Genomic DNA, 12,799 nt, shown 5'->3' with positions numbered 1-12,799 from the left:
CTGATGCCCACTTTACTCAGCAGGGTAGTGACACAGCCAGCAATACAAACAAACAAAATGAGCTGCAATTACTTCAGTTAAACGGAGGGCGCTACTGGACTCTGGACAAAAATAAACCTCATTATATACACTTAGTATGTTACCTGCTGCATCAGAGACTTTTCCAGATTACTTTCACATTTATTTGTATATTTATCATTTTTAAGGAGAAGGGTGTATATACTGTGGGGGTGATTAAAGTGAGGCAACTACATGCATAAATAATATGTTGTAAAATGCATATGTGCAGCATTATCTGCGTTCCCTTTAGTCTATAATAGAAACAGAATACACTGCTTTTTATTCACAGCTAATACTGTATCTCCTCAATCGATTAATCAATGACTCATTTGGCTTATGAAATCATAAGAAAATAGTGAAAAATATCCAAGCTAGCTGACATAGTCAAAAAGCTTGTTTAGTACTACCAATGGTCCAAAACCCAAATGTATTGAGTTTACTATTGTAGAAAACCAGAAAATATTCTCATTTGAGAGGCCAGAACCACTGAATGTTTTGGCATTTTTGCTTAAAAAAGACTAAATGACTATTCTATTATCAAAAATTATGTTGATTAATTCTCTGTCAACTTAGATTAATAAGCTTATCATTTCAGCTCTGATGTGAACATGTCATAGTTGCCCTACTGTACCGTATTCTTCATTATTACCTAAAGTATATGATCTTTGCTGCTGACACTTCCGATAATGGACTTCTAAACTGAAGAGTGCAGAGATACAGGAGACAACAGGAGAAATGGTCGAGGCTGTTCAGTAGTGTTGATGCTTTCTGAACCCTACAACAAAATTGTGAAATACTTCAATTCAACAGTCAAAATTAGACCTTCTACGTTGCAAACTGCCCGATAGCCTCTGTCTTAGCTCCTCTTAACCACACTGGCCTGGTCTCAACAGCTTTCATCTGAGGTTAAATATAAAAGTGAGGAAACACAATGGGGCACCAGGGACATGACTTTTCAGTTATTTCTCAACTCGGAGAACAGACCTTTAATAACAGCAGATCAGAGGATAAGAACTCTGATTATGGATTTGATAATGGAAGATTTAATGTTCAATATCTGCACTGCACCTGCAAAACCAGCCCTCCAAGCTTCCAGTCAAAACCCTGTGATGCGTGTGTGAATGCCCTCAAAAGGTGAATCTCGGCCAACAGTGACTCACCGGAGGAGCCTCTTTTAGTTAAGAAAAGAAAGATGAAGGTACCACGATTACGCACAAGGACAAATGTCTTTAAAAAAAGGTTTTGTGCCAAAACACTGACAAGCAGCACACAGCAGAGGTGAGTTCAACTGTTGCAATTGGATTCGATGGAAATCTGGCTCTAACCCAAAACCATTTCTGGGAGTGCCTACTGTATTGATCATATATATTGACCATAAAGTGGCAACGTATTGAGCCAAGCTGAAACCACTGCATGGACGTGAGATAGGTGTTATTATCAGCGTGGACAGGTTTGTTCTTTCTTTTATGCTTTTTTCCATTCATTGACATGTTCACAAATACATAAAATAAAATAAAAAATAGGAGCATTAGAATACAATAGAATGTAATAGTTCTGCAATGTGTTCTACCTTTGTGAAGCTTCTAATGAAATTTCTGTTGAGAGAGGTTTCAAGAGAGGTGTTGATTTAACTATCACAGATTCAAATCAACAACAAAAAAAAAACCCATTACAAATTATAAGCCTCACAAAGTATTGTTTATTGAAGGGCTATTGATTGTTTAACATATGATGTGCCAGCATTTTTATCCACCCTTGTATATTTACAGCAAGGTTTTACATTTACAAAAGTACGAATGGAATAGTTTATCATTTTGGGAAATATGCTTATTCACTTTCTTGCTTAGAGCTAGAAGAGAAGAATGATACCACTCTTTTCTCTGTCTGTTAAATATGAAGTTGTCGTTTTTACATTTATGTTTTTCTGGGTTAAGCAAACTAGATATAACATGTACATTTGTGAGCTTTAGAGGTGCTGGTAGGTGGATTTTGTTACCTTCAGACAAAGCCACTTTTAACTTTCCCCCCATGCTTCTAGTCTTTATGCTAAACTAAGATAACCATCTTCTAGCTGTAGTTTCATATTTAACGGTCAGATATGAGAGTGGTATTGATGTTCTAATCTAACTGTCAGCAAGAAAGCAAATAAGCTGCAGTGGGTGTGGCTGAGGAGGCAAGTTGTCCACTAATCACAGGGTTGGTGGTTCAATCACCGGCTCCTCCTGTCCACCTGTCGAAATGTCCTAGGGCAAGGCACTGAACCCCAAACTGCTCACCATGGTCAGGCCAGCACTTTGCAAGGTATCGTAGAAAAGGTTTCAGTTGTAGTCATCTAGACACTGTTTTCAGAATCAAGACGTTTCGGCTCCCATCCGGAAGTCATTCTCAATTGTGAAAAATGGACCGGGAACTCAGAAATTTAAGCTACTCTGTGTTACATAAGCCCTGCCCTCAGGAAGGAGTCTACCTGAGTATCTGCTGATTACTCTGCCTAGTTTCACCTGAAACTGACTTAATTGTTTCCATACTGGGCCATCATGGAAACAATTAGGTCAGTTTGGACGAATGAGGGACTACACCGTCTTACTTTGCAAGGTAGTTCGCTGCCACCAGTGCGAGTGAGTGAACGAGAGGCAAATCGTAAAGCGCTTTGGATAAAAGCACTATATAAATGCAGCCATTTACCATTTAAATAAGCGTTTTTTCTCAAAATGTAAAACTATTCCTTTAAGTTAATTCAAAACTTTGACATTAATTCACTTTTGAACTAAGTAAATATTTGAATGATTCAAGCTTTCTAACTATTAACAGCAATTACAAATTCACAAAAGGGTCTGTGGTTAGGGTTACTGGTCAGTACACTACACCAATAACAATATCCAAATGGCACATTTCATACAACTAGTGAACATACTTGTGACGCAAAGATCAGGCTTTTCTACACATCACACACAGTCACAGGGGTTGCACATGGGATACGAATCTGAGAAAGAGAGCAATAAGAGGAAAATAAGTTCAAGAAGATTGGTGCTTAAGTGCTCTGATTCATTGAAGATCTTAGTGTCTTTGGTGTTTTCTTACTTCTGCCTCTGATGCTCCAGGTTCTACATTCTCTTACACAAGAAATCTGAGGATTAAAGATGCTAAACATTTTTTCATCTTTTAGGTCAAAGTGAAACAAAAGGAGCTCAACAAACACATTAGTGCCGCTTTCTGTATACATTCAATTACTGATTCTGTATGAAAACACCACTGACCTAAATACAGCAACGGATGCTACACCTACATTATGCCCTTGGAAATAAAGAGCCCATAACAAAGAGAATGGCGAATGAGGCCGTTTTGAAACACGGTACAGCTCATGCCTATCTTAATAGAGTCATTCCTGGAAGTAAAAATGGCATTTAACTAGCTACTCCTTCAACATCAATTAGACAATGTTACCTGTGAGGTTGTCCTGACAATTCAGGAAGTCAGAGTCACTCAAAGAAATAGAAAGACATCAACATAATTGTTAGGACAGTCTACCATATTACAGGTTGTTACAGTGAGTCTTGTCAGAGTGTGAAACTCAGCACTAAAATAAAGCCTGGGTTTCCTTTCATAACAAACACTCTTCCTTCCAGCACATCAAAGACAGCATTTTACAATTCTTCCTGTTAAAAGGCTCCTGATGAATCCTTTTTTATAAACAGTAAAAAAAGCCCTGCAGCGGACACAGCTCATCTTCAATATGATGTTCTTAGAGTAATAAAAGACATGCAAATGTATACAGCATTGTTTAAAAAAGGAGTACAGCTGTAGCTCTCTGAAGTCCTAGCTTCTTTGCTGCATATGAACTGATGTTTGATGCTAGAAGCAACTTAAAATACTCTTTCAACTGATAAAATAAGTCATCCAGTGTAACATATGTATAGGCTTCTTTTCTCTGTAGAGAGTAAATGTACATATGTATTTTTCATCACTGCGTTTCATCTCTGACGTTTCATCTTCATAATGAATATAATAATTTCAATCAGCATAATGAACTGGCTATCTTACACTATTTTAGTTCATGTTCTCCAGCAATAAGATGGAAATTACAGTATATTCAACAAGACACTGGCCAGAGCTGTAATTTCCAGGCATTTGCAATGTTCAAAGATAAACTCTGAAAGCCCTCTTCAAAAATGTTTTTACATTTTTAGTAGATTCATTTAGAGATTACATAAAATTATGAAATTATGTTTTTGCCTCACTCCATGTCTGTTGTGAAGTAAAATGATGACTGAGTACTTTTTCCACCCCTGCACTCTGGCTCCGCTACCACAGCGTCTTTGTACATGGCCGTCATAAAAAGATCTCTTGGATGTGCCAAGTTGTCCAAAGCAGAGTCAAGTAAAGAGGTGGGTTAACAATTTGACTTCCAATGAGGAACAACATTATGAGCTTTTTATTGACAGTGGGAGAGACCAGGCTGAGAGAAAAAGGGGTTGAGAGGCACTCAGAGAAACAAAGAGTCCCAAAGCCTTTCGCAGGAGTTGAGAATTTTAGTGTTTCATCATTGCCTCATTTCAACAATCCCTCCCTCTCAACTCCCTCATCACTCACTTCCCCCTGTGATGACACACTGGAGTAATTAGTGCTAAAGTTGAGAAGATGTTAATCCTGGATGTGGGACCCCCCAGATCCATTCCAAACAGCCCATTATTGGCCTGATAGAGTAAGCTATGAGGTCAGCGAGTCACACTGAAATAATGGTAATAGGAGACTCCTCAGGGTGGGTCAGTGGGATTTGCTTGTGTGTCCCATTCCCATCCTGTGGGAGCAACAGTGGAAAAGCCAATTCCCATCTTGTCTTGCACAGATTTGGGCATTATGTCTCAGGGCTGTGGGGATTTCAGCCTCACGGATTTGGGGATTAACAGAAACTTATCACACATGCTGGGTCACCTAGCAGCCACTAACTAATAACATTCCCACATACCTGCCAACATTTAAGTGTTTTTTTCGGCATCGGAGGGGGGTGGGGGTTGATAAGTAGAGTGCCTTCCTGCCCTGACGATGGCCTGTCTGCCCGCACAGAGAGCAGCTGCGTACACGCCCTTTGGATCGGGTTGTGGGTTGCCAGGTTGCGGTGACAGATAGGTTGAAATTGTATGTAGTGTGTGGATTGTGTTTTACAGACTATCTGGCAACTAGGTTGACAGAAAAACATGGCTCCGTGTATGACGATTATTCAGAAATTTGAGGGCCATGCAAATTACAGGAGTCTCCCGGGAGAAACAACAAAATGGGTGGGTACTGGGAGATGGCCTTGTAATACAGGAGAACCTGGGAAAAACGGGAGTGTTGGCAGGTATGTTCCCAATACCTTCACATGTACTTTGTGATTACTGCTAATTAGCACATGTTAGCTTGCTAACACACTGGACTAAGATGGTGAACATGGTAAACATTATACCTGCTAAACGTCAACATGTTAGCATGCTCAAATTAGCATTTAGCTCAAAGCACCACTGTGCCCTACGTACAGCTTCACAGAGCCTCTATCTTGGCTGTAGATACTTGGTCTTTTATTTATATTTGTTTCATTCAATAATATTCATTTAATATATAGCATAATACATTCCTACAAAAAACATTTTTGTCAGGATTTTGCAAAACATGCAAGGGAGGAAATTCATGTGCACCAACATGCATACATATTCACACACACCCCGCAGCAAGAGGACCCAAATTGCTGCGGGCAAAGCACAACCAACCTCACTGGTCTTTCTTTACAAAAAGGTGTTCATTTCATAGAATACTCTCTCAAAACAGCTTCTATTCCCTCAATCAAAAGCTTACACAATATAAAGGCTGATGGTTTAAGAGCATGGCTAGACTCCAATCAAGAACGTCACACAGTAAAAACACTGACACAGAGGTGTGATGACCTTTCTGTTGTGAAATTATTGATGTAGGGCGACCTGGTCGTTCAGCCTGCTGTGCAACTGCGAATGATATTGTTGCATCAGTCCACTGTCTTGTTCTGTCCTTACTGTCATCTAAGGGAAACCTAATATTTCTTGAGAAGGGTGCTCTGTCAAAGAAAAAGAAACAAACAAGCAACCACTGTTCTAAAGAATTCATATGTTCACCATGTTCACCAGCTCTTTTGTGTGAGCCAAAATACTACCTATTTCTTCTGCTATACCTCTAGCCTCTCCATTATTTTAAATGTGAGAACTGACAATTGCATCTGTGCACCCCTCGCAAATTCAATATCTGCCTTCATTCTGCATTCCAGCATGAATATCAACAGCTTGCTGTTGACAGATATTTTGTGACAGCAGTGACTCCGTGTTCCCTTCCTACTCTACATCTATTCATTTCTTTGCTCCACAGAATTTCAGAGAAAATTGTCTAGCCCACAAAAATATGAGCTTTACAGGAAGTATGACACATTCAATCACTGCAGTAAATGGATGAGAGAGGTAGAACTCTGTCACTTTTGGTTCTCTGAAGGCTGATGCAGATCGAGGGGAAACGCACCCATCCTCATCTATAACACCCATGATGGACTGTTGTCTGTCAGGTGGCAGTCTGCTGTTGTTGTCCTAACACCCAGATTTCTCACAGTTTCACGATACAGCTTCCTTTTCTCACTCATGACATCTGGATTTGCTCAGAGCGTTATTCCATGTTAGTTTCTCAGATTATCACACAGCATGAGCATCTCTGGCGGTGTGCACGCCGCAGGTTTGTGTGTTATGTTGCTGTCTCATAACATCTGCTTATATCTGTGATCCCGTCATCCTTGGGCAGAGAGGCATGTGGTGAGCATGAAGAAGCTAAAATTACATTGATGGCTATAATGACCAATGATGCTTAACAAAGGGAGACATTTCGAACTGTCTGTCGTTACCTCGTGGCGGACAAATCAATGCCAGCCTGTCCTCAAAATGTCAAGAGACAGCCTGTTGTGATACATGTCAAGCAGGGTAGCAGGAGAAACATTGGATTGGACCCAAACGCAGACACTGAGGCAGAGCAGGTACAGTTCAATGATTTAATGAAACAAAAAGGCTTACACAGTTCTCAGATAGGCAGTGGTCAAAAGCAGGGAAGTAGTTCAACCAAGGCAAACAAGTCCAACAGGTAGCATGCAAGGTCCAAGGGAAGATAAGTCCAACAGAACACACAGATAATCAAGGCCAGGACATATGACAAACGGCAAAGATGATATGACAAAGAGACAAATGAAGCACAGACTAAATACACTCAGGTGAAGGGTGCTAACAAGACACAGGTGAAACTAATCAGGGCGGCGCAAACAATAAACACTGGTGGAAAAAGCAAACAAAGACAGGAAGTATAACTAACTACCAGACACATGAGGGGAAAAGAGCATTTCAAAATAAAACAGGAAATACTATACATAAACACTCAAACCATGACACAGCCACCCCGAAGGTTTGAAAGACAGACCACAGTGAGTTTGTTTCCTAAATGGCTTCAGCAGAAAGAGGTTGTTTTAACGCAGATGGCAGCAATACGTCAGTGTTCCCCCACAGACTGGAAGATAGGTGTGTGTTATATCCCAGGATACTGTGCTGAAAGGTGGGCTATGCACCTGAGAGACCAAATGGAGTGGGAGTGAATTTATGTGTTTCACGGCACTGAGGGAAGGTTTTATTCTCCTCTCCTCCAGTTTGTTTAGACAACACAGACATTCTAATCTTTCTAATTAATTCTGTCTGATGCTGCGCTTTGACCAGATAATATCCTCAAATCTAATCCAGGTCATTTGGTTCTGTCTCTAATTATTATTTATTGAGTTTCCTCTGCCCGTAAAAAAAGATCAGACCTCAGAAAACCAGTTGATATGCAGAGGAGAGATAAAGACAAACAGAGAGAGACAGACAGACAGACAGACAGACAGAGAGACAGCGATTCATCAAAGATTTGTAAACACAGCCTGCTTGATTCTTGCCCTTATGGGACTTTTATTTTTGCTTTTAGCTTTTTTGAAAGCTAATGAGCAGACAGCCAATTCAACTACTGACCACCTGACTTTAACTTTGTAGGTTCTTTCAGACTGTTCCAAAATTGAATTACACCAACATTTATACAGAGACGGTTCTTTTAATCCAGTTTTGAACAAGAAATGTGTTACTATTCTGAGATTCACTCAAAGAGCTAACAGTCAACCTTTTGATCATTTCAAGTCTTGTTTCTGATGTTAAAATAACAGGTGTCAGGGACAAACCGGCCTTTTGAATGCTACTGTGGCATAAATCATTTTTTTCTGTGGTACTCAACAACTGACTCTATGCTTTTTGGGGGGCAGCGTGTTTAATAATCTATGATGAGGATTTCTTTTGGATTTCTTCATTGAAAACTACTGTTAACAGTGCTTTCACTTGTTGAATTTTTCTTGTAAAAATACTCAGAAGTGCAATATTACTGGCTTCAAGGCTAGGATATACTCAACATTGATACCTTCAAAATCCCTCCAGAGAAAGTCCTTATTATCTGACGCATCATCACTTACTTCAGTAACTGCTAACACAACACAGGTTTGAAACTCTATCTAGGTAGCCGAATGCAGCTGAGTGTTGGCACACTCAAAAGTGTTTTGGCACGGGAGGACTGAATGTCAGTCGGCTCTGGTTCATTTATGGCTGCCAGATTTGGCTAAACTTTTGGGGGTGCAGACTTGGGCAGATTAAGGCTGAGAATCTGTTTCAGTTAGCAGCACTCAGGCTAGCTTTGGGCAAGTGTCAAATAATGTCAGCCAGCTGTGCCGGATTTAGGCCACTGTTGAGCCAAGCCATTTTGGCTAAATGGATACCTACCAACCACTTTACACTTAACATACATCCTGAGCTGCCTACTACTCACAGACATCAAATTTTCCCTGCTGATGAATACCTGATATTCTGTTCTATTCATATGTAAATGTATCTTTCACCTATACTTCTACTTAATTTATTAATTAAAGATTAGGCAACAAGTCCTTCAAATTAAATGATAAAATGCATAATTTGTAATCGCGTTTCAGAACAACACATACAGCAAATGTTTTCTGATTTGACGCCCCTATCCGCACGAAGAAATTATTTGACAGTGCCTTCCAAAACTGTAACAAATCACTGTTGCAAAAATTTTACTGTTTTCTGATCTTGCATCGCTATGGTTAAAGTTTGGTTAGGTTTAGGCACAAACACTACTTGGTTAAGGTTAGGGAACGATCAGTCATTGGTTAAAAGAAATCAATTTAGCGTGTAAGTAGACAATAAATGCAATTCAACTGAATATTCGTGGGACTACTTTTTCTATCTACAGCTCCTGTTATCCCCACCTTGCCATCATTAAACAAAAAAAAGTAAAAAATGCTTGTTTTTTTCTATATCTATTTCCAATTAGATAAACCGATCCAACTATGTTTTAGGAGAACTGTCTGCCTCAAGGAAAACCTCTCTAGCTTCATTCTGGCTCACAAAGTACAGCATTTTAGTGTGGTCTCCATCAAGGTGGAGGGAGGCCATGACAAACATTTCAGAGAGAAGCTGAAGTCAATATCCTGCTGACATCAAAGAGGATGTACGTACTGCCCTATTACAATACTCACATTAGCCTTTAAAACTATTTTTACTCCCTGCATTCATATATCAGCTAACCCTCTGAGTGAGAGCTCTAATGACCTCACATTGAGATGATGTGTGTGGTAAACATCTCCTGAACTGCATCTTTCTATTTCTCTGCCACATGGGTAATTTTCAGGGAGGCTTCGCTAAAATTTGAGTGGCAGCCTACTGCTAATGATGCACCTTCAGGCTTCATGCTTGTTAGCACAAAATCAGTAACAATGAGCAGTATGTACATTTTTTAAGAAAAAGTGTTGGATGTAATGCATTTCAATTATTAAGACATAATCCAAGCTTCTATTTCTGCCATAATGTGGACATATTTTATCTTCTCAGGACTTGTGAGTATTGTGCACATATGGTACCCCACTTTAATTGTGATGATGACATGCAATGTTGTTTAAAGCAATACACTTAACAAGTTATTTAGAGTTGTTTTTTTAACCTTTACTTATAAGAGGAACATGCTGGATCCTGACTTGTTAGAACCACAGAAACCAGAGAAACCACAGAAACCTGTTTGACATAAAATACAGAAGAGGGGTGGATCTATGTGGATGCTTTTTTTATGTTTTTATCCTTGCCATTTTGTCTTGGTACTATGTGCACAGCCACACACACGCACACACTAATGCACAAACCATTTGTATCCTGGCATGTGCTCTGTCCCATACATACAATACCATTCAGCAGATTAAGTTTAGCTGCTGAATAATAATAACATCCTGTTTGGTTTATGTTTACAACCTAAAGATGAAGCTGTATCCTCCTGGCTGTAAAACTCATCTGTCCATCCCGGCACTTCCCTTTATTGTTCCATCTGAGCAGAAAGATGGCTCTAAATAAACAAACCCTTTTCCCCTCTGCATTTCCCATCAAGTACATTAGTCATTTAACATACTGGAATTTCTGTAAACTACAACAAGGTAACCCTAGTATAAACACATAGCTACTCACACAGTATGTATACTGATGAATTGAAATACAGTCCAAACACTAAAAAATCATGTTCAGTTAACCAGACTGGGGCTCAACATCTGCTGCACTTCATGAAAATGAGCCTATTGACTAATGACAGAAATGTTAACAGTTATGTTGCCTACTCACCCTCCTGTATATTGTAAACCGTGTTGTCAGCATTGTCTGTTGCCGTGGACAGGCACCAGACGCGGAGAGCGAAGATCAGAAAAGCAAAGTTCTTCCGCCGCCTCCAGGTTCTCATGATGCCCGGGCTCGGTGGGGTGAAGCCGGGGGAAAGCACTCCGGTCAGACTGCGTTATTAATGCAGCACGACCTGACACTTCACAGAGGTGACAGGATGGAGACGCAGCTCACAGTGGTGTAACGTTAGTGGAGAAAGACGGTGAAGGGGGAGAATCACCACCAAGACTCCAATGAGATGCGGCAGACTGTCATTTCAAGAAAGAAGCTGTCAAAAACTTTTCCTTCCTACACCAGACGTTTGGCGGACAACAGTCTGGGAAAAAAAATACAAACACATGTGTTAGTTAAATGTTTTTGTGTGGATGTGTTGCTCGTGTGATAGGGGTATGGCAAGGAGCGGTAGAAAGGACAGAATGAGAGGATGTTAGAGGGTAACGTTAGTTAAGCGGACTTGCCATCCCCTCTAGTACCGGAGCAGCCACACTTTGCCATGTGCGCTTCAGACTCCGCTGGGTCCTAAAGCCGGACAGATGCCAACCCAATTAATTGTCAAATCCAATCTTGGGATCCACCTTACCCATTTACCAACTTAATGCGTGTTAGGGAGACAGAATAGCTATTTCATATCGAACAGCCCAAGTCTAAATGCACACTAAGAAGCATTAAGGATGTATTATTTATCTGCCAACCTGTCACAGCTAGCGCAGCGTACTTAACATACGTAGAGAAAATAGAGCATAGTCAGCTAGTGGATAACAAAAATACCTTTAAAGATGAAACCCACTGCTGGATAACAGGTAAAAAATAATGTGTTGACTTTTCCTCTGAAGTTTGCGAAGGGAACGCTAGCTACTTTATAATCGTTTTTTTGTATCCTATGTGTTTGTGTGTGTAAGTTAGCTGGCTAGTTGTTAAGTAGCTAGCTAAACTTTTTAAAACAACTTTATTGAAAGAACAATAACTTTACATGACAAACAACACCACAAGGTGTACAGGAAAAATTATAGCTACTAAAAGCAGCAAAGGGAAAATAAACAACCTAAAATGTATGCAAATGTATAATAAATACATTAAGAACTATAATAAATATTTAAATAAATATATTTTACAAATATATAAAACAAATATAATTATAGACATTTTGTAGTACAGCTCAAAACATATTTATGTTTGGTAGAAAGTGAAAATTCTGGCTTTGTGTGATGCTGTATTTGCCCGAGATACAATAATTGTATTTGAGTGTTGTTAGACTCCACATTTAGGGAGAAAGGGAATGCAACATTATAACTTTGCCAGAAGCTAAACTTTTTTTTCTCACTTACCTCAGAACTAAAACTCTAAACTGAGCCAGATCTGCATATAGCATTATAAAAACAAGATGGATGTAATTGGATTGTGTGTGTGTGTGTATTTATAGTATGATACAGAGACACATATATGTGGCTAAGTGTAAATGAATTCTATAAACTGAGGGCCAATCACAACATCTTTTCTCCAACCACTGTGGATGGAGGTGTATCAATGGATGAGGCTTCAAATTAAAACTTATTTATTTATTGTAGATATAACAAATTGCCTAACATATTACACAGTTAATAAGAACTTTGATCTATCTCCTCTTGTTTCAGTCCCCCATGTCTCTCTGGCTAAGTCTCAACTAATCTCTTGTGTGCTAAAATGTGTTGTTTTTGATCTAGTGGGTCCACAGTGGATTAAGATGATCGACTCCTCGCCTAACTCCCCTAAAGCAAGATACAAAAAAAGCTTGGAAAAGGCACATCCCTAGGCAGTTACCTAGTTTGACTATGGCACTGTTGGGGATGTAATTACTGGAAAACACTATGATGAGTTGTGTAGAATTGTGTAGAATAAAATCTATGCATGTACACTGATGGGATTACAAGTTGACATTTAAAAAAATGTTAAGCTTTTAACCTGTTGAACCCTAAGTTCCCACTAAA

General features: G+C 39.5%; 1 protein-coding gene across 3 annotated transcripts in view; it reads right to left on the bottom strand.

The window, feature by feature from the left end:
• Positions 1-11,752, bottom strand: part of adam12b (ADAM metallopeptidase domain 12b) — an 82,819-nt gene extending 71,067 nt beyond the window's left edge. Inside the window, exons 1-2 of one of the 3 annotated variants that reach the window (XM_044214776.1) lie at positions 11,604-11,752; positions 10,782-11,151 (exon numbers count right to left, since the gene is read on the bottom strand). In XM_044214776.1, coding sequence (XP_044070711.1) covers positions 10,782-10,896 — 115 coding nt within the window. In that variant the 5' untranslated portion in view covers positions 10,897-11,151; positions 11,604-11,752. Of the gene's footprint in view, positions 1-10,781; positions 11,250-11,603 lie in introns of those variants that run through there. The other 2 variants (XR_006379933.1, XM_044214777.1) reach the window with 2 other exon arrangements.
• Positions 11,753-12,799: the final 1,047 nt, after the last annotated feature.

This window comes from Siniperca chuatsi, linkage group LG11, assembly GCF_020085105.1.
Source record: "Siniperca chuatsi isolate FFG_IHB_CAS linkage group LG11, ASM2008510v1, whole genome shotgun sequence".
Taxonomy (NCBI): Eukaryota; Metazoa; Chordata; class Actinopteri; order Centrarchiformes; family Sinipercidae; genus Siniperca; species Siniperca chuatsi.
This window is presented reverse-complemented; position numbering and strand designations above follow the sequence as displayed.